This window comes from Trachinotus anak, unplaced genomic scaffold, assembly GCF_046630095.1.
Source record: "Trachinotus anak isolate AG129_WGS33_773 ecotype Australia unplaced genomic scaffold, CSIRO_AGI_Tana_v1 ptg000002l, whole genome shotgun sequence".
In the NCBI taxonomy this organism is placed as follows: domain Eukaryota; kingdom Metazoa; phylum Chordata; class Actinopteri; order Carangiformes; family Carangidae; genus Trachinotus; species Trachinotus anak.
In genome coordinates, this window is record NW_027273853.1 from 15,615,695 (window position 1) to 15,638,087 (window position 22,393).

General features: G+C 42.4%; 1 protein-coding gene across 10 annotated transcripts in view; it reads left to right on the forward strand.

Moving 5' to 3' along the window:
* frmd4a (FERM domain containing 4A) overlaps positions 1-22,393 on the forward strand; it is an 83,447-nt gene that overhangs the window by 48,938 nt on the left and 12,116 nt on the right. For 6 of the 10 annotated variants that reach the window (XM_071501170.1, XM_071501155.1, XM_071501147.1 and 3 more), the window contains exons 3-14: positions 4,041-4,135; positions 6,118-6,210; positions 9,196-9,280; positions 12,420-12,476; positions 12,905-12,927; positions 15,400-15,483; positions 15,600-15,665; positions 15,759-15,816; positions 16,054-16,140; positions 20,677-20,752; positions 21,715-21,857; positions 22,019-22,160. In XM_071501170.1, the coding sequence (XP_071357271.1) occupies positions 4,041-4,135; positions 6,118-6,210; positions 9,196-9,280; positions 12,420-12,476; positions 12,905-12,927; positions 15,400-15,483; positions 15,600-15,665; positions 15,759-15,816; positions 16,054-16,140; positions 20,677-20,752; positions 21,715-21,857; positions 22,019-22,160 (1,009 nt within the window). Of the gene's footprint in view, positions 1-4,040; positions 4,136-6,117; positions 6,211-9,195; positions 9,281-12,419; positions 12,477-12,904; positions 12,928-15,399; positions 15,484-15,599; positions 15,666-15,758; positions 15,817-16,053; positions 16,141-19,670; positions 20,461-20,676; positions 20,754-20,790; positions 21,272-21,714; positions 21,858-22,018; positions 22,161-22,393 lie in introns of those variants that run through there. The other 4 variants (XM_071501202.1, XM_071501138.1, XM_071501185.1 and 1 more) reach the window with 3 other exon arrangements.

Below are 22,393 nucleotides of genomic sequence, written 5' to 3' on the forward strand. Positions count from 1 at the left end.
GGCAGAGAGAAAAGCGAGATGTGAGCGCAGGAATGGAGAGACAGGAGATGACACTGAAGTGAAGGGAATAGAGAGGAGAAAATGGAGGGGGGAGCCGAGGAAAGGTCTGCTGACTTTCTGATTTGATTACTCTGCCAGAACTGATCCTCTCTTTCAAAGTGGTACTTCGTTCTGCTCCTCTTCTACACTCCCTCTCTTTCTCTCTCCGTCTCTCCGACTTTCCACTCTTCACTCTCCATATCTTCTTTTCTCACTCAGCCTCTTGCTTGCCTTTACCTGCCTTTCCCTGGTTGTGTCTCCTTCTGAATCTCTAAATACAACCACAGCTGCTCCATATCTCATCATCCATCCATCCCCTCTTCCGCTCATTATTCATCCTCTTGGCCACCAGGGAAGGAAATAACAAGGAAATAAACAAGAAGAGAGTTGAAGCGTAGAATAAAAACATTACAGTAATCGTTGTCTTAGGTAAAGAGATTTACAGGTACTTTAGGACAAGTTCTAAGTGAGAAAGTCTTTTCTGTTTACCACATGATATACACAGTGGTAGCAAATGGTATCTTTAAAGTTTGGCAATGGTATTAGCAAGAGAGAGGCATAACAAAAAGACTGGAAGAGTGGATGTTATTAACAAATCACTGCCATTTAAATCAGCATACTGTTTCTTTCTCTGTCTTCAGCCCCCTGTCCCCGCTTCTCTCCGTTGGGCGGATGCACAGTAGGCCAATGAGTTGTTACCAGGACCACAGAGAATTAGGATGTTATTCTTAGTTTTTAAGTCAACTAAAAAGCAGTCAAGTCCTTCACTAATTTGCAAAAGAAAAAAGGATTTCTTAAAGGGATGATCATAATTCATAAGCAGGGCAAACAGGCAGTGCTCCAGTATTACATGCTCCACTTGGCTATTTCATGTCTTCATTGATCATTTGACAGCACTGTGGTCAGGTCTGTCCCATTGAGGTTTTCATTTAAGTTCCTGTCGCCACGCCAAGCACACCAGCGAGCCAGCTAGCTAGCCTCCGAAAGGCTGGATCTCACTTCTTCTCTGTCACTGGCTTGTAACATTGAGCAGCTGTTTAATCCCAGAAGCGTTGTTCACCTTTTTCCTCTTCCTTATCCCCTTCCTCCTACCTTTGATAGCGTGTCCTCTGTGGTCTGTTTATGGAGCAATGCCTCATTGGCAGGGAACTATGTACCAGAGGGCCAACACACCTATTGACCAGGTTGTAAAGATTGAAGCTAACCACCAAATACATCACTAGGTGAAAATATGTGCCAGTCATATGGCTATCACTCCCTAATGCCAGACTAGTGGAGGGTGAAGAGAGAATGGAGTATTAAGCAGTAAGCTTCCATGCCAGTGGAAGATGCCTGATATTTTACCATGACAGAGAAGTGCTACAGCATAAGTCTGTAGCCAAAGTGTTAGTTGAGATATCATAACCAAACTTTGATGATGATACAGTTAATAAAAGGCATGTGGCTAAAGCCTTTCCTTACCCAACCTTGGACTCTAAGGACTGACACTGATAAATCAGTTAGTGTCTCATAAATCTAACCAAGAAGGTACCTTGGGCCTGACTAGCTGTTTGCAGAGATTGGGCCGTGACTTGCTGCTAGCCAGGTCAGTGAGCTTCTCTTGTGTGTTTGTCACTTGTCTGTGGGTTTGCTCCAGCATGTCTCCGCTTCACCAGCACCTCCTTGTAACTCTTGTGCTGTTAATTACCTGTGCTGCTGAGGAGGCACAGGCTAAATGTCTATTAGTGGTAATGCTGCCTAAGCTAGCAGGAAGCTTTATTGTCTTGTCTGATAGATGACTCCATACTGAGTGTGTGTGTATATATATATATATATATATATATATATATATATATATATATATATATATATGTATATATATAGATTTTCTGAATATGTCTGGAGTGTGTGTCTCTGTTATTGTGTGTGTGTTTAGTGTGCCATATCACTTACTATATTACCTGTCATTCATTGTCTCTGTTGTTGTTGGTATCTTCCACAACATTAAAACATGTCCGTCATGTATCTGCCAGCTCACAGATGGCTGTAGTGTCAGGATATGTGCATGTGTGAGGAGAGGCTGAGTCGTCACTTGAGGAGAGAGCCTAACTCAATTATATGATCGGGTCAGTCCATGTGATTTTTACAGTCTGCTTGGTATTCACAACAATGTTGAGGCAAGAAGCTCAGCCTAACCTCGCAAAAGTCCTTGCCTTGTTCTTTTTCATCTTCAGTCATTTGCTTCCAATATTCAACGGTATATCTGGGTGTTTTTATTTTATCTCCATGACATATTTCCAACAGGTTACTGCAGTGTCCATGTGTCACTGTCACCCAGCTAACTGTTTGTTATGCTGCGGTGGCATGGATAATGTTTAATTGATATTGTTGCCAAGGCAGTTGACTGCTGTGTGGTAATAAGAGACCACCACTGTAATGTACCTCAGACTGAACCAAAACATGTATTACTGCTAATACTATAAAGATAGCCTGCTACTAGACCTAAAATTTCCACATCTAAAATGTTTTGAGCACTTCAAAGAGGCCTTGTGTTGCTCTCATGAATGGCTGCTCTCCCAATTGGAGAAACAACACAGCTAATAAGAGCCTTTGTGGATGGGACTTCAGAGTCAGACAGATCAGGACTTAAACATAGGCCAGCACATCAATCACTGCTCGTGCCATATTAAACTATATGTAACCATTCTATAAGCAAGAGAGGTGAGTTTATTATTCTTGATGTAAATATGCATTTAACAGAAGCAGACGTATGCCAAAGCGGCATAACAGCTGAATCATTTAGCACAGTAGCCCTGCTGTTCTGTATTTAACATCATCATCTGGTTCATAAGTCACTTGGATTTGAATGTCAGAAGGCACAGTCAACCTATATGTTAGCTTCTCCTCAAGCTCTCTCTATCACTTCTGTTCTCTCCAGAGCCTTTTTGTGTAGCAGGATCACTGTAGGCGTCGCGCTTATATGAGATCTAGGTCACTGGAGATGTGTGCGTGCGTGCATGCGCACGCGTGTGTGTGTGTATAGTTGCTCTCTGCATGACATCACCTTCTTGGCTTAAAATAGCTCCTAGTAGCTTCTGTCACTGAAGTTGTAGCTGTGCAGTGAGCAGATAGCACAGGACCTCAGGGGGAGATTATTAAGAATGTGCACACTAATACACCACTGGGTGAAAATATATTCCAGCACTATACAGTACCTGTGTGTGTGTGTGTGTGTGTGTGTGTGTCTGTGTGTTTATACATACATAGTCTGTTTTCCTCTTGTCCTCCTCCATCCTGTATGTATACATTGCAGCACATATGTTCCTCCCGAGTGGATTGCTTGCATTCTGTGCATGGGTTCATGTGTGCATATATGCATGTATATTTGTGTCTGTGTGTGTGTGTATGTGTAATGAAAATGTAGGCAGTGAGGCACACCCATGGTTAACCTCAGGGTGGGGCATGCTTCTGTTACCCAGGATGTCACAAACCAGCAGCATATGGCAGCAGTCCCCGGCCTCTGCTTGGCTTTAAGATGCTTTGCATGCTCTGAGTGTTGTGATGAGTGAAGCTTGTCATCACATACAGTATTGCTCAGACAGTATTCCGCAGTATTAACTAGCTTGCAAGCTCTTGTGCTAGCTGCAGCCCTCTCCCTGCAGTACAGTTGTTCAGCCCAGAGCCATGACTCTGCATTAGAGGTGTGGGTCAGAGAGGCGGAAAGGAGAGAGGGAGGGGAAGGGCAGGGTACCTGCACTGTCAGCAACATCCACACACTCCATTCATCTCTCTCACGCGCTCTCTCTCATTTATCTCCTCCTCTCTTGCTCTTTTCCCCAGTGTTTGTCAGAATGCTTAGTCATTGCAGTAAATCAATAGCTGATAGAATACATTAATATACAACTCTACCACATGTACTTGTTCCAATTAAACTACAGTGTGATAAACCACTACATTCATACACAAGACAAGTTATAAACATACATAAGGAGAGCAATACCAATATGTCTGTCTTCCTGCAGCCCAAGCTGATGGCTAAGGATTTGCTGGACCTTGTGGCCTCTCACTTCAACCTCAAGGAGAAGGAGTACTTTGGAATTGCATACACAGATGAAACGTAAGTCACATTCAAATATTAATACCCTTGAAAAGCACATGATGTAGTAACAATGTAGCAATAGTCAGTAACCCAGCACTATTTCTCCATTTTCCTCTGTTTGTTAGAATGGGTTTGTCATTGTTTTTCAGTCAAGTTTTAAGTATAATATGTAGTTGCAGGTTTGATTTTCGGTTACTTAAAAAAAAGCCCAACTACATTTAATTACTTTCTATTTTGGGATTATGATTTAAAATGTGAAATGACTCTTCCACGACTACTCCTTAAACTGTATGTGCCCTTTTGTTGACCTTTTTAGCATATGTCAACAGAAAACTGTTGAACAGGCAAGAGCTATTGTCAGATACTTGATACTTGAGATACTGAGTTAACATTAGCAAGATGCTGCACCATGTACAGAAGTGCCACAATGAAAACTTGCCAGTACATTGTTTGAGTTTTGCTGTAAAATGTGGCTGTTGGCTGCAGTTTTTCTCCTGAGGTCCAGTGTGCTTTTATATACTTAACTATGTTGTTTGTTGTTCTGCACAGGCTTGTTAAGATATGAAATGGGTCCTAGATTTAAAATTGTTGACAATTACCTTCAAAAACTAGATATTCTATGAATAAACAACCATAAACTGATGTCTGATAAATTCCCTAGTTATAAAGGATTGCAATGTTAGGATGAGGCTATGATTGTCCTGCTCTGGAGTCTGTTTCCCAAAAGCATAGACGCTAAATATGATAACAACATAGTTGGAACCATGCAGTTATTGTGCAAGTGTTTCCCAAAACCATAGTTTGAACTATCGTGGTAACTACGTTGGTAACTTATATAATTCAAATCATCTTTAAGCGACACGTTTCCCAAAAAAACATAGTTCCACCAAACCTTCGCTGTAAAAAGTTGTGTAGTTTGAACTGCAGCTGTGGTTAGAAGCTTAGTTCCTGGTGACTACATCATTAATGACAGAAGATGCAGTCAAAGGAAGGTAGTCACCATGAAAAGTCACCATAACCTAAAAATATTCAATAGCCTTGCTGTACAAATGTGGACAAATGGATTATTATATTATTATATAACATATATATTGCTATTTTTATTATTATTGGTGTTATACCCTAAATAATAAATGAATAATGTAATATTAATTTTTGTATGTATCATATCATGTTAGTTCAGTACCAACTAAAGTCATTGTATGGGAAACAGATCCCTGCGCCAGCAAAAGGTTATGAGGCTATGTCTGCCAGAGGGCTTGTTATGAGAACTGTGCTTGAAATGCAAAATTGACTTTACTCTGTTTTATAACCTAGAAAGACAGAAGTGCCACAGCATTACAGTACAGAACTAGTCATGCAGACACACAAATGATTTACATAGAAGCAAACCTTTCCATGGCCTTTGCATCTCTCTTTTTTGTTTCATCTCCTGCACCCGATGATGTCAAGCAAGACTGGCCTCTGCTCTATGGCATTTACACGGCTGAGACACATTCTGTAGCCAATGTCAGTCCAGTAAAGCAACATCAGCTTTGCAGTCTTAGTCCCCCAGGGCTAATTCTATGGTGTGTAGATTTGTTAGGTGTGCCTGGGGGGAGCAGACGCCTCAGATCTGACTGCTCAGTGGTCGAGACACTGTGTGTGTGGGGGAGTGGGCTGGGGTGGGGTAAGGAAGAGATTGAGAGACAGAGACAGAAGGAGGGCGACTTTGAGAGAGATGTTGCTCAGTTGCTCAGGAGACCATGTAGGGTTACCAGGGTGACAAGCTGTCTCTGCAGTTTTCCTCTCTGTTGGAGAGGGAGAGAGAAATCAGAGGCGAGGGGGAGAGAAGTGGGGGAAATAGAAGGGAAGGAATGGTAACAGAAAAACCAAAATGCTAAGTCTTCAGGAGGAAATATTCAGTGTCATGAGATGAGGCTTTTGTGTATCCTTGTTGGCTATTCAGACATCTCTGAATATTAGCACTGATTGATTGTTTTGCGCTTCTGTCTCATCAGGGGCCATTTTAGCTGGCTGCAGTTGGACCGCAGGGTACTAGAACATGAGTTCCCCAAGAAGTCCGGTCCCATCGTCCTCTACTTCTGTGTCAGGTGAGTTTTTCCTCAGTAATAAAGCATTTCACTCACACATACCACGGTCTCTTTTTGGAGATGTTCTTTGAATGTAAGTTGGAGAGAGGAAGAAAGATGGAGAGTGTTGTGTCTGTATATGTATTTGTTTATGCACATGCATTCATGTGGTAATAGGAGCAGATTAACAAGGTTAGTTATGACAGGCCCCAATGAAATTGCTTTGACCTCAGTGTTTAACTCCCGCCACGGGGGCCTCTCAGCCAATCATGTGCCTCTTAGACCTCATCAGTATGCGCTGCATGCAAATCCCATCACATAGCCTCATGGTGACTACAAAGTGCTATACTCTAAACAAGACAGCAGAATGCTTTCCCATGAGGAGAGAAGCCTTATCATTTCTGTGCACTTACATGTAGAAGCAAAAAACAGTTGCAGACTCACTTATGAATTTAATGCTAAACAGGGTAAAAAATATTCCAGTATTTAACTCAACTTATGAAAAGGCATAACCCCATGCAATGGGTTCTTATTATTGCTGTTGCTGAATTCGAGTCATCGCCTCAGTTAAAAGCCAAGTCTTCTATGACCTGTCGTGACAGGGTTATGAAATAACCCCACAGTCCCACACTCCTCACCAAGCCCTTTGTTCTGTTCACACAATGGCCCCACTCATATATAAAACAGTCCTGACTCACTCACAGGCCCTGGATCATGTGTGTAGATGTGATAGAAATACAGAGAGTGCGTGTTTGTGTGTGTGTGTGTTTTTTTGTTTGTGCGTGGTTGCTTTATCTTCACTAGGCTATTGACATAGAAAGAAAAAGGCACCTGACCTGAGAAGAGATTTTCTGATCTTTCTTATCCTCAAATCAAAATGCACAGCCCTCCCACACACACACAGACACACACACACAGGCACTCTCAGTAAGAACCTGAAAGGCAAAGCCAAGGCTTTGTGAGGGGCCCAGTGGTTGTTCTCTGTACCCACCATATCTCAATGATGTCATATACACCCCAGGGACTGAGAGTTGGTTAGCAACGTACATAGTAACGTGACGCACATTAACGGTGCTAAACAATGTCACTAGAGTTGTCATTTCCAGTTGACATTTATGGCTCAAGTAATGACACAATGAGACTGCTGTATATCGAAATCATTTCCTTGGCACATAGACCTATTGAAAGCCTATTTAATCAACAATGGCCTCATTGTACATTGTGACAGTGTTGCTATCAAAAGATGCAGATAAGTATATTTGGTTGCTGTTACTACTGTTTTAACCAGCTCCAACATTTCCCCTGTCTCTATCTTAGATATAGAACCATATAAATCAGCCATGCATGTGTGTTTCTGTGGAGGAGGTGTTGGGGTGGTCAGGGGGAGGGTCAGCATGTGTGTATTTGCATAGACTAATAGGTGTTTGAGGATGTGGTAGTGGCACTGTGACGCTGTGAACTTTGACACCATTTTGAGGCTTCATCGCCCCATTTCTCTCCTGCAGTTCAGTTCAATCTCTAACCTCAATCTCTCCAAATGTCACACTGACTGCACCCCCAAAGCCCCCCGCCCCCTTTTCTCTCTCTGACACACACACATCCTTACCTTACTTCTTAGGCACACATAGCCAACACAAATATGCAGTTTCAGGGCTGTAATAGAACAACAATCAGCCCCAAATGTCAGGCCTGAATCCATTATCAGTCTGAACATATTGTTTATCATAAGGATTTTTGTGTGTTTGTGTGTACGTGTGTGTCTTTGTACAGGTGCATTTGTGTCATATGTTTGCATGCTTATGTGGTATTTCTGTTAGGCTCATGTTCCCTGTAAATGCTAGGCAGATGCCCACCTCCCGCTGATTCAGTGGGTACCTCTTTGCATTCCAGCTGCTGTGCTGGCAGCGTGCATGTGTGTGTGTGTGTGTGTGTGCATGGCTCATCAACACTGTGGTTTTAATTAAATGTTCCCACTGAATATTGACAAGGTTCCTCTCATTCTCTCTTGCAGCTCAATGGGTAACACGATTTAAGCCCTCCAATATTGATCCTCCTACAATCCCTCTCGCTCAATACCGATACACACTCATATGCGCACACACACGAACGCATTCATTTAAGTATGTTCATGGGAACATGTGCTTAGGTCATGTTATGCACTTTTACAGGGATACATGAAGTCATATACTGAGTGTTTAATGTGTGTGTGTGTGTGTACATGTGACTATATGCTCCACTGCTCAATTCTATGCTGATTCTATGGGAGGTTTGAGAAAAGACATCACCAAAAAATAAGTAGGGGCACGTGAGAGCATCTGTACTATATAGCATCTTTTTGATGTACATTTCCAACAGAGAGGAGCTGACAATGAATAGCTTCCTACTGTATCATCCTTGCTCGCCTCTGGCTTTGCATGCATTCACGAGCTAAATTTAGACTGCGTTATTATGTTAGTTCCCTGCTCACTGCTCTGCAGAAGTGGGTTACTGTGCTTCTCTTTCCAGTATGTGACTCTGTGTGTGTTTGTGTGTGTGTGTGTGTGTTAGTACTGTATGTGCATGTGGAATCAGTACACACTGCTGATGATGCAGAGAGGTAGACAATGTGTGAAGTGCATCATGTGCACATTCAATCTGCCTGTGAGTGTGTGCGCACATTCAGATTGTGGAATGTGCGCACACTTACAAACTAATAGTGGATCATGGCCAGCCGCCATGGTGAGAGAGAGAACTGGTTTAAGGGGAAGTGAAAGGACGTTGGTATGCAGGTCAGCCTTTGGTGTAGTGTGCCCCCCTTTGGTCACTTTGGTCATTGCACCATTTCTGTCACATCAGTCATAGCCTGCATGTTGGATCTGTCCTTCTTTTTGTTTCTGAAGCAAATACACAATTCACTGATCTTCTTTATAGGATTCATAGGATTCATTTTAGGATTCAAGGTCAACTAATGCCCTTGTTCCCTTTACTGTTGCAAATCTATTGAGGCTTTTTCTTCTATGTTTTCAGATTCTACATAGAGAGTATATCCTACCTGAAGGACAATGCCACTATTGAGCTGTTTTTTCTTAATGCCAAGTCCATCATCTACAAGGTAAACTCTTTTACTTTGTTTCCATAATGTAAATTGCCAACACAGTTTTCTTTTGACAGTGGAGGAATGTATTGTTTATTCTGAAGTGCTGCTAATGTGGGCAGTAGGGATACTTTGAAATTTTGTATCTAAAACCAAGGTTTGCTTCTGGGCTGGAGCACTATGATTATGTGGAGTAGGGGCCTTCATGTCGTCAGAAGCATGCCACTTTATTAGCCCATTTTTGGTTCTAAATGAAGAGATGCCCCAAGAGGCCAGCTTGGGCTTCGGTGTGCCACTCTGATTTGGTGAAGCAGAAAATATGAACCATTTGCATCAGCTGTTACCTATCATGTTATGTGCTGCACCACATTCCAGCAACTAGTGAATAATTTGACACATTCACTGCCATCTGTCAGTGTTGAAGCATATTTATTTCAGCTATTTAAACTACAAAATGAAATAGACACTAACAGCAAGTTGCACATATAATATTCCCGAAGGCAAAGGGCACATGGAAGTATTAGACAAATATAGATGCGTTTTCTATATTTAGTGACTGAAAACATCACATTCAGAGAATGTACAAATTGTATGTTTGTTTAAGGGGAGACTGTCTTGTTTGGTTAACTGCTTCACATTCTGCCAGTAGTAGTGAGTTGATAACCTTACAGTTACCAACTCATTTCTTTTGTCATTAGTCTACCTGCTAGATATGCTGAAGCCTGGTTAGTGTACAATGTCTAATTGTCTAATGTACAATTTTTTATGTCCAGAAGATGGCGTATGTGTCCTGAAGGAAAATAACTGGCCAGAAATGTCCCAAAAAAAGTTGAAGATAATGTCATAAGACCCATTATTTTCTGTGTTGAAAGTGTCAATAAGTTTAATCAAATTCAAGTTCAATACATTTTAATATAGTGTATCATTAATGAATGGGCACACTGCTAGCATTTCTTACTTATGATGTTCGAAGTTTTGAAAGGATGAAAAGTTTAGTGTAAAACAGAGCTTGTATACAAATGATATAAGGGCATCCTTGCTTATCTGACATTTTTAATTAGTAATCAAACCTTGAGAACATTTACATTGGAGGCTTAAGGTTGTATAGGTTAAGCCAAGTTGTTACAGACTCTCATTTTAAGCACCATATGCAAATTTAGGTCTTACCATACCAGTTAGCAATAGGGATGGGCATTGATAAGTTTTTATTGATACCAGTTCCATCATTGATTTTGTTTATCAGCCTGATTCTTCATTGATTCCCTTAATGATTCCTGCTGAGTTTTCTGGAAAAATAAGGAGACTACACAGGTTTTTGGCACAATGTCACCTCACATCCCAGTGCTACCGGCACAATCCCCCCTCCTTTAAAACAGCTTGCTCCATCTGTCAGTCTAAGAATAAGGAAACATACGCAGAACAGAATGAGGTATAAACAAATAGTATTTATTAAAGAGAATCAGTTCTATAGAATCTTCAGATAAGTGAATATTAACATAAATAATGAATGGTAGAAATGATAAGACAGTACGAGATAACACTGGTGATTAGTCAATATAATATAATTAGCTTTGGCTATACAATGTAAACATAAGCCTACAGGCTATGGCTGCAGCTTTATTATTAACACACTGCCCAGCTAAATTAGCGAGACAGACAGACAGATAGAGACAGATGCACATCAACTTAACCTTCCCACAATTCACTCTCATGCTGTTTTCTTTTCTTTTTTCGTGACCTGAAGGATAGTTCTGCCTCATACTCTCATCGTAGCTGTAAACATTGACACCTGCTTTAACAGGGAGGTGGGGCCCTTGTCTAATTTGCAGAGCCCTATCCAACTTGTGCAGTGAGCGTATACTGCCACCTGGCTCTGAAAAACATGCAGAGATAAAAGGAACTGATAAGCTTGGGGGCATATGATGCCGATGGTTCAGACAATTTGGACAGTTCCTCAATTCCCACCATTAAAAGGCTGAAACTTGAGTGGCAGTGACTGTGTAACCAAGTAGTCTGACAGAGACTGTCCCACAAACAGAAGGTATCTGGTTTAGTCACACCAGTAGCTCTTTTAAAATGTCCTTGAAGAAGACAGCTGACCTCTATCTGGCCATCTATCAGATGTCACCCCTGATAAGAAGATTAGCCAGACATCAGTGTGAAGTACAAATGATCTCCCTACTAGTTCCAGTGATAGATGACCCTGACAACCCCAGAGGGACACAGGCAAAGGAGTTTAAGTAAACATGTTGCAGCCGATACAACATAGTAGCTCAGGATTTGCGGTAACTGTTTGTGTAAGTAGTGAGTAACATTTTCTGGTGTGCGGTGGGAATCTATACAGTAGAAAAACACACAGTGTGTGACGATTTTTAGCCACCCTTGATGTACCACCCAGGGTGGGTTTGTTCTGTCTAGTGTTTCATCCTGGCTGTCTGATCTCCCAGCCAATTAAGAGGTGGATTGTGAAGGGAACATTCCTGGCATGCTTGACCCACTACTCACTGCCCACTAACCCTTATCCTTCCCCCCTTCAATGCACACATAGCATAGTCGTGTGTGTGTGTGTTTGTGTCTACATATATATATCTGCATATATACAAGCACATGAGGGGTGGATGTGTAAGTACATAACATAAAACACTGATTATTGTTCAGTTAAAGAAATTTCAATGCAGCCCAGAATCTCTCACACACACATTGAATTATCCATGCTTGCACCTTTCTGCCTCCTTCCTTCTCCATCCCCTTTCTCCCAGATTCTCCAGTCTTAGAAACTAAAAAAAAACAGTAATGCAATTTAAAAAAACAAACACCTTTAAAAAATATTTTGCGTTCTCAGTAACCGGAGCATCCATGCCTACCCTCAACCCCTAAACCCCCTCTCCCAACCCCCTTCACTTTGCCTCTAATCTCTGAGCTCCATCCACATGAAGAGGTCATGAAATTAGAGAAGGGAGAGAGGAAAAACAGAGGGGGAGTGGTGGGAAGATGAAAGGAGCAACCAACCCATCTTGGAGAAGTGGATGATGATCAGAAGCACGTCCATTTTTCTTCCCGAACATCAGCACAGTATGTTTTAATTACTTGATGCCAGCAGAAAGAAAATGTTTCATTCATGCCCCGTCCTCTCTTCTCCTTTCTCCTTTTATTGCAGGAGCTTATTGAAGTGGACAGTGATGTTGTCTTCGAATTGGCCTCCTATATTCTACAAGTAAGATAGAGTGTATGTCTGTGTGTGTATGTGTAGGTGTGGATGTCTGTCCAGATACCTGTTTTTCTTCTCAGCTCCAGCACTTTCTTTCTCCCTTCCCTTTTATCAGAGTAGGTTAGTCCATTAACTGTGAGGTCATGTTACACTTAGACTGGGCTGATTGGTTTGCCTGTGTGCATGTGTTTCTGTGTGAGTGTGTGTGCCCTCTGCATAGGTGCAGATGCACAGTATCAGGTATCTGCTCTGTGGGCCTTGAGAGGTTCCACTCTAGATGGAGGTGTAATGTTTCTCTCTGATTCCAGCGCAGCAGACCTGACTGCATGTTCACCTATAAAAAGAACAGAACATAAACACAAATTTTATGGTCACATATCCGTATAGGTAAAATTTCCTCTTACTACTTTTCTCTTTCCCTTTCTTTTCAACAGGAGGCTAAAGGTGATTTCACCAGGTAAGCACACAAGTAATCATCATTATGTAATGTACATGCAAAGCATATTAGACTCCTCACCTTCGGTAACTAGAGGGGATATGTAAAGGAAAACACCTTATTCACTTGCTCAGCAGCTATTCACATATAGTGATCCATTCGTCTCCTTGTCCATCTACATTGTCATGGTGTTATGATGCAAAATCCATATGACGTTAATTATGATTATGGTAAACCTTGTCTCCATTTAAGGCTGTGGATTAGGTCATTTTAGATCAGGAGGTGACAGTCATTGCACCAGGTTCACTCACCAGGAAATCAAATGTGTAATCATGTTGGTCCAACCCAGGAAAACTCCCTCATAAAAGTGAGAGTGCAGTTACAGACCACAACAGTCACAAGGCCTCTGAAACCACGTTGAGGACTCACATGTAATATATAGCTCTGTAGGAGTCATTGTGGTGGTGAAGCACATTTTTTCTTTTCCATCTTTATCCTCTTAGTTGTATTGCTCTTGTTTTCCTAATTTAGAGCCAACATGCTGCCATACAGCAGACTTAAAACTAACAATGCGAGTTGACTCTAATTGGTTTGTGTACAGGATGTATGATGACCCAAGCTTCCACTCTTCTTTTCCAATTTTAATGTCAAATAGTCTCCTGCCTAGTGACAGGAGTAGTTGGGTTAATTCATGTTGATTCAGAAGGGAGAGGCACAGACAGAGGGACAATAGAGATGATATCAGCGGTCTGTCTGTTCCCCTGAGCATTGAGGTGCATCACTGAGAACTGTCTTTGTTTCTGAGCTTGATTTACATCTCTCCTTCCATCTTTCCTGCCATCCATGGTTCAGTCATTTTTAAGCTGTGCTACCATTCATGAGACACATGATTGCATGTATTTGTGTGTGTGTGATGACAGACAAAATGTGTCTGTTGTGACCTATTTCCTCCCAATTTGAGACAGAGCTCACTATGGGGACATGAAATATGTCCTAACATGAATTTAAAGAATGACCAATTATTGACAACTACTGTTCAAAACTTTCAGCATAACTATCGGTCTTAGTTAGGTAAATCCTGTAGCTTTACAGTGGTGTTCATGTTTAATGTGAGCTACAGCCCACATGTGAATCCTGAGACGAACATCTGTGTGATGTTGGCCTAAATGTGTGTCATCCCTCATCCCCTCATCCCTTTGTTGTAGCACAGATAACAGACTACAGCAATCACCTCTGACCTCATTTCCGCCGGTGAGCGAAGTAAATAAACACAGTATCCCGCAGAGGGCTGGAATGTGACACACTCTGGAGACATTCCTTTCACCCTCCTCCCACTTTCCTTACCCCTTTCTCCTGCACACATACCTCTCAGAAGACTCTTCATTACCATACACTCTACCAGTCTTCCATATTAAGTTTCACGATGTCTATCACTTATGCTCCTCTAAAAATACCTATTATGATGACTGATTTGTTGACTCTCTAAATATGTTTTTTTCTAAATCAAGAGTAATTTTCTTGGTGTTAGTGATATAAGCCTAATGAGTCATTTTACAGGTTTTGTAAAAGCGAAGTGAATCTGCATTGGAAACAAATTCAGTTTACCTATCCGTTTAAAACTGTTTAAAGAAAAATAAGATTTTCAGACCGAATATATAGTATGATTTAGACACTTGTGAAGATGAACATGTCACAAGGCCATGGTCCACCTACTGCATTTGTTCCATTCTTTTACTCAGTTGAGCTCGTTCATTATGTGCAATGCAGACACACACCTAATGACTAGTTACTTGAATGAAAGTCAACAGATCTATGTTCACAGCTGTGTCCAGACATTGGAGAACAGCCGGGCAGGGTAGATGGGGTGGATCTCTTCCAGGGCTTTAGCTCATAGATTGTCATGTTCCCAGGGCTTTCCCCAATCCTCCAGGGCCTCAGCAAAGGCTGGAGAGAGGCGAAGGGATTAGAGTGGGGTATTAAGACCTCCTGCCACTGGAGGTCTGAAAACAGAATCTGGGGCAGAGTCTCTTTGGCTCTCTGTGTGGTTTCCCGTCTCATTTACTCTTTCTTTGTCTTAATCTTTTCCTCCTCTATCCCTGTTTTTATCTCCTTTTATCTTTCTTTGTTTATCTAACATGCTTGTGTCTGTGTGTCTGTCCCTTTTTCTCTCCTGTGTTTCCAAGTGTCCGTGTCTCTGCAGCTGTTCAGAAATAGACAGTGCCCAGTCCCAGAAATAGAGAGCATTTAGGCCATCAGTATTCATTCCTCTTCACTGAACATAGTTCCTTTCTCCACATTCTTCCAAAGCTAACATTACAATTCTAAGACAGTTCTGGGAAATACTCTGTTTTGCTTTAAACTATTGAAAGTTTTCATCTTTCTACAGCTCAGTGGTATCGCGTAGTCAGTTTTTGCAAGTGCTAGGCCTACAGCAGAGAATGATCGTTCTTGCAGAGGTAGTGTTGACCATGTCTTGTGGTTTTTCCCTTCCAGTAATGATGCAACCAGGTCTGACCTGAAAAAGCTGCCTGCTCTGCCCACCCAGGCCCTCAAGGAGCACCCATCTCTGGCCTACTGGTGAGAGACTAGTCCATTATCCAGAAAACCACCAGAACATTACACAAGCTCTCATCTTCTTGTTTTCCCTCCTCTTAATAACTTTTCTTTTTACTCCTTATTGTGCTCTCTTACAGTGAAGACCGGGTCATAGAGCATTACAAGAAGCTCAGTGGGCAGTCCAGAGGGCAAGCTATTGTCAAGTAAGTGTGTGTTTGTCTTTGGTTTTGTTGTCCACTGTATGGAAGGCTGTGTTCTCTGTAACCCTTACATCTCTGTCTTTCTGCTCCTTACAGTTATATGAGCATTGTAGAGTCTCTGCCCACATATGGAGTGCATTACTACGCTGTAAAGGTACAGTTTTACTACTCTGCCTTTCTTTTCACACACATGCACCACACACATTTTGTTCACTCTGGACCTGCAAGCAGGCAGTTTGGATATGGAGATTGGATGGAGCTCAAAACAAATGTGCTGTGTATTTCTGTCTTTATTTACTATTACTATGCTATTTATATTTTTCTTTCTCTCTCTGTCAATCTCACACACATGCATAACTTTTCCTGAGGTATTTTCTATTGTTGGTTTTAGGACAAGCAGGGGATCCCATGGTGGTTGGGTCTGAGCTATAAAGGCATCTTTCAGTATGACCACCAGGACAAGGTCAAGCCCCGGAAGGTGAGATGATGCTCCCTCTGTTCTCTCTGCACCACGACTACACTGTCCACTGCACAGCTTTTGGCTCTCCTTTCAGTGAGCATTAATACATGAATCTGTATAATTTCCACAGCCTCATTAACACAATATACAAAAGTCACGACCTCCAAGATATCTTTTCATTTTTGGCCCCCAGTTCCTTCACCCTCATCTTTAAAGACGATTGTATATATAATAAATAATGTGTTGGTTCAGAGGGAAATGTCTGTTCTCAGTTTTTCAATGTTATTGTCACCACTGTCCCTTTTTCCATTCAGTGAGTGAGGATATTGTGTTTGGGAAGAGCAAGAACAATGCAGAACAAATACTACTGTTTGGAGACGTTCAGTCTTGGAATGTTTTACATCCTGTCCTGCTTTTATTTCTGTCCTTCTGTGGATGAAGTCCTCCTCCCAGTCGCTACATCCAGTGGCGCGTGGAAAGCCTTTCTTAACTCACCTCTGACCCCCAGTCATGTTTCAGCTCTGGCATTCAGCTTTGTTAATGGGGTTAACAGCATCCCTCCATAGTGACTGATCACCAAGAGGCTCTGACACACATATAACGACACACTGTTGCTCATAATCCCACACACTCACTAACAAATGCACAAAGGACAGACAGGAACTGAAATGGACTCTGAACTCACCATCCTGATGAACACTTCCTGTCTGCCACAACTTTCCTGTTTGCCACTAACATTGAGCACTGTGTGTGCACGTGTGTCTTGTTTGGTACATTCCAGCCTAAATGACTGTCTCACCACCAAGCCCCATTCCTGCCTCATTCCCAAGTACTCCAAATCAGAGGTGTTAAATCACCATGGTGATGGAAAAAAATGCAGTCCACTTGCAATACAATCCACTTTATCTTACAGACACAAATACCAGATCATGCTAGGAAGCCTGTGAATCCAAATCATGTGTGTCTTTACCACACAGTGTGTGTGTGTGTGTGTGTGTGTGTGTGTGTGTGTATATATATATATATATATATATATATATATATATATATACACCCTGTGATGCCAGAAACAACAGAGACGGAGAGGTGGAGGGAAGAAAGAGTTAACAGCGTTCCCACACAAGTGACTTATCAAGCATTCAGCTGCCATAGCAACAGTCAGTGTGAGTCATTGGTTCACTAAGCTTCAGCACTGACCCCCTTCACTGTCTTCTCTCCCTCTTGCTCTTTCTGATTCTCCCTCACCACAACACGCACACGCACGCACACACACACACACACACACACACACACATAAACACAAGTGTGTTTAGAAGAAGAGACTGGGCTTCCTCACTACCAAAATCAAGTTTAACTAAACCCCCCAGTGAACACAGTTAAGGTTTTTTTCAGTGATAAGGCAAAGAAAAGAAGGTGGGTGGTGCTGCTTTATAAGGCTGCTTCACAGGAAGAGACTCGGAGAGGTCACCAGGAGCTTTCCATGTTATGTCACTAATGAGGGTCATCCCTGTTTACACAGACTGGAGGAAAAGCAGCTGATTTGGTTATTAGTCAATCAGCCCACCAGTCCAGTACCAGTAACCACTGACTCAGAGTGTAATCACTAGTTTATCACTGTTCAAGTTTTCAGTACTGTGACTCAGTGAGATGGAGGCAGGACACTAATTACGAGATATTTTGGGCCCATTACCATCTTTTGTCATAGTTAAAAAGGTTTATGTTTTCAACATAAACCTTTTTTATCCATTAATATGTGACTAAGTGATTTCAAGTTGTACTAAAATAAGTGTGTGTGTGCTGGAGACAGTTGTGTTTAATCAGTCTCTTTACAAGGGGAGTTCCTGTTGTTTCTAAATGCAAACCATCTACCGCACCCTCCACGTTTATTTGGGGATGTTAAAATAGTTTTCCCCCTCTGCTTACCACAGGCCACATGCAGACATATACAGTACACACAGACAGGGGTTTACAACCTAACCACATACCATACTAATGCCTCATTAGTGTGCTCTGACTCATTTAGGCAGAGGTTATAGACTAACTACCTGACTGATTGACTTATGGCTAACAAAGGAAAGCTTCTGTCAACACTGTGATGAAGCCGCAAGAAGGTTCCAAATACTCGTATGCATATCACTGCATATTAATTCAAATTTTTTCTGCAGGGGATTGAAAGTACACACCCAGTGACTTATTCAGCTGATGTCTGTGTTTCATTTTGAGGAAATAGGCCAATACAGCCTGTTCTGATTTGTTTTTCCACAAATGTCATCCCTCCAAAACTCCACAACCAATATACAAACAACAGGAAGTGCCCCCAGAGTGTATCTTCATCTCCATGACAACTGGTGGATATAGTATTGCGCACCAGAACCCCACCTATGGGTGAAACAATGGTCTTTGGGACCCTCAGGTCCAATTCTAGAAAGGAATAATACCTTGCCTCACAGTTATTGTGGCCTACACTATTTAAACTACTCTATTCTTCTATTCTAAACTCTATTGTTCCCAGAGTCGCCAGGGAGTCCATTACACAGAATAAAGGCCTTTACACTCTATCACATCTGACCTTTTCATCTGCAATGGGTGTTCGTGTTCAGGTGCAGAGACTTTATTATGAGACAGACGTGGGTCTGTGCCAGTGAGCGCCCAGTTGTTTATGAATAATGACCAGTCACTTCCTCTGCTTGTGTGTGTTTGTGCCATTATGTGCCAGTGTTTTACAGTCAAAAGGAAGAGGATTTATAGCATACGCACGCATACATGCACAACCCTCGCCCTTATAACAGAAGCACCCGCCAGCTTCCTAAGAAAGAAGCTGTCAGCGTGTTTTTTATCAGATATTCACAAAGTAGTCAGAAAGACTACAAAGGTTTCATTAACACAATAGGATTATATAACTGGAGCGCTTTTTGAAGCAGTACTGTAATCACAACAAAAATATCTAATTTTAAACTCTTGAGTGACTTAGCTGTACTTTGTGACTGCTGTTAACGTTCTCCTTATATTTACACACATGTGCACGTATAGCTTATCCTGAAACATCAAAGTCCACTTTCAAAGCCACAGCAGCTCTGCGAGGCCAGCTTTAGTGGTCTCGTGCCTAAACACACAGTTACAAACACCTATCTTATCTCTACAGCTCTGGTCCACATGTAGCTAACACACACACACACACATACACACAGTCACCCTCTCACTATCTACCCTGCCCGCTATATTTAGCACCATGCTACATTAGCACTTCACACTCCATTTAAAATGTACGGTACAGAAAGAGTTTTGATAAGAACACCAGTTTGCTTTCTTCATGCTTGTTCGCTACATACACATCAGTACATAACTCCTGCAACACATAAATACATACATTAGGCTGTGTTTACATACTTTTTTCATAATATTTCTCACCCTCCTCCCCTTTCTTCCCTCTCACCCTCTGTCCATTGTTTTCTCAGGCTGTTAAAATTCCTAGGCTGTGACCTGTTCCTCCCTTAGCTCCCTTTCTCCTCTTTTCCTCCCTCATCCTGTCATAGCTGCGATCTTTGTTTCTTTTCTCTTGTTTGTCAGTTCTTGCAGCTCAGTTTTACTTTCCTCACTAATAGCTGGTCAGTGGCCACCAGAGGTTTGTGAGTGTGTTTGCAGGCCTGCTCCAGCTGATAGATGCAGGCCCTCTTGTGTTCTGAAACAGCCCATACTCTACCTTTTCTGAAACAAGAACCAGACCCAGACTTTGTGAGTGTGTGTGTGTGTGTGCGTGTGCGTGTGTGACTAAACAAAGCAAGGGCACTTCAATTGCAGGGGCCACAGAAGGCTTCTCTCCCCCTTCATCACTCCTCCCCTGACCCCACACACACACCTCCCAACCACAGGGCCCAGAGCAGGAAGCACAGTCCCTGAGGGAGGGAGGAGGGGTCAGGAGGAGGGGAAGCATAAACGCCCCCTCCCTCCTCAACTCTCACAGCAAAGCTCCAGGAGAGGAGGAAACTTAACTTTACACACTTTCTCTCCACCAACACACACACACACACATGCCTACAGATGGTGAACACCCACCATCTAAAAACTTTGTTCCCCTGCGCCTGGGAGGATTTAAGATACACACATGCTGTGGAGTACGTCTTGGGGGAAACTTTCTCGCCCAGCTGGTTTTAACTTCATTTAAAGAGAAGCTGATGGTTCATAAAGCGGACGGAAAAGAGAAAAAAAGTAAATCTGAGCGGAGGAAAGAAAGCCTCCTCCCTCTCACGCTGTCTTTCTCCAGAGTGAGGTCATCCAGAGCAGAGATCCGCTGTGGACAAGCCTGCCTGGTCTGGACCTGATCAGAGAGCTCCAGACTAGGTCCTCTTCTTTCCCTACTCTGCTCCTAACTCCTCCTCTTCATCGGCTTCAGTTCATTTTTTCTCCTCCTCCTTATCCATTGCATTTTTTTTTCAAAACAAATTGGAACATATAGAGAAAAGGAAGGAGGACTTGGCTGAAAGCTGTGTGGATTTAATGTGAAGCGTGTTTTTGTATGAGCAGCTCTGAAGAGCGTGTGTTTCCCCTATACCTCAGGTGTTCCAATGGCGTCAGTTGGAGAACCTCTACTTCAGAGAGAAGAAGTTTTCAGTGGAAGTTCATGACCCCAGGAGGTAAATTTATATCACAAATTTAAGCCACTTGTCAACTTGCTACAGTGCTTTTATTAATTTTGTTATTTTGTTATCTGTGTTTTTAAGGATGTAAAGTTGACTCCTCATTGGTTATAACCTCGTAGGGGTCCCTCATTATTGAATGAATGTTATTGCTGTTGAATTCTCACCAGCCAATATTTGGAAGTGACACAATTTTCCCTTAGTTATGGATGCTTTCCAGTAGTACTTACTGTATATTACCACTGTGCCATATGTGAATGTGTGAAGATTGAAGCTACATACAGTACAGTGCAGGAAAGGAGAGATTGGAATCTAATTCTGTAATGGTTGCAGTGTTTGTCTTGGCAATGGGGCAAGATATTGGGGATGTCCCGGTGGAGCCTGACATAGATTGATCGCCTGATTATTAACACACTTGTGCAGCCACATGCATGCACAAATTCATGTGCTCTCTGTCTTACATACATACATACACAGGGCAAACCCTTGATAGTTGACCACAGAAGGATAGATGGGTGAGTGATAGCTGTTTTGCAGAGGAAGTGACCTCTCTTGTGTTTATTTAACATGGCTATATATGTGGAGTGTTATTCTAAAGACAGAGGGAGGGAGGGAATTGGAGAAAAAGAGACTGACAGGGTGAAACAGAGAGCAGTGGTGTTTTCTTTAAAGGAAGCTGTCATTTTGGGTGAGCTGGTCTGTTGCTCAGCTACAGATGTGTGTTTAAATAAGGATGAGTAAACAATGGGGAACATCGTGTGTGGCTTTGCAGAAAATATCGCTATCGGGTTTGCTCTCTCAAGCCTCTAATATTTTTTTGTCCTTCTTCAGAGCAGCCGCAGCAGTAGTAATTTCGTTGGTAGTAGTAGTGGTGGTGGTTGGGTGTTTTCACAGATGTAGATGCGTAGCTATCCTTTGTATTCAGTGTATATAAGGAGGCCTTGTGTCCACTCCTACTGTAGGGCGTCGGTGACAAGAAGGACATTTGGCCACAGTGGCATCGCTGTGCATACCTGGTACGCCTGTCCTGCTCTCATCAAGTCCATCTGGGCCATGGCCATCAGCCAACACCAGTTCTACCTGGACCGCAAGCAGAGCAAGGTCAGTCAGTCCCACAAGAAACACACTCAACACACACCACAGACATGATTAGAGATGTAGAAGCGATACAGCAAAGTCTGCAAGCATTGTCAGCAAGAGTGTTGCCATTAAACTGCTTAAGGATGGGCCTTGACGACTCCTTTCTGTTCCTGTCTATCCAGTCGAAGATCCATGCAGCCCGGAGTTTGAGTGAGATCGCTATAGACCTTACAGAAACAGGAACTCTTAAGACCTCCAAACTGGCCAACATGGGCAGTAAAGGCAAAATTATCAGTGGCAGCAGTGGCAGTCTGCTCTCCTCAGGTCAGTATATATGCGTGTGTGTGTGTGTGTGTGTGTGTGTGTGTGTGTGTGTGTGTGTGTGTGATTGCGATTGAGAGAGAAGGAGACTGACAGAGAGAGAGAAATACTGATATGTGAGTGTGCTTTTCTTTGTGTTTGCCTGTGTGGTGGTGAGGGGAAGACTCGTTGACAACTGGAGAGACAGAAACAGCTGCCTCTGGAAAGAGGCCACTGATTCTCTGCTGAATGTTCTC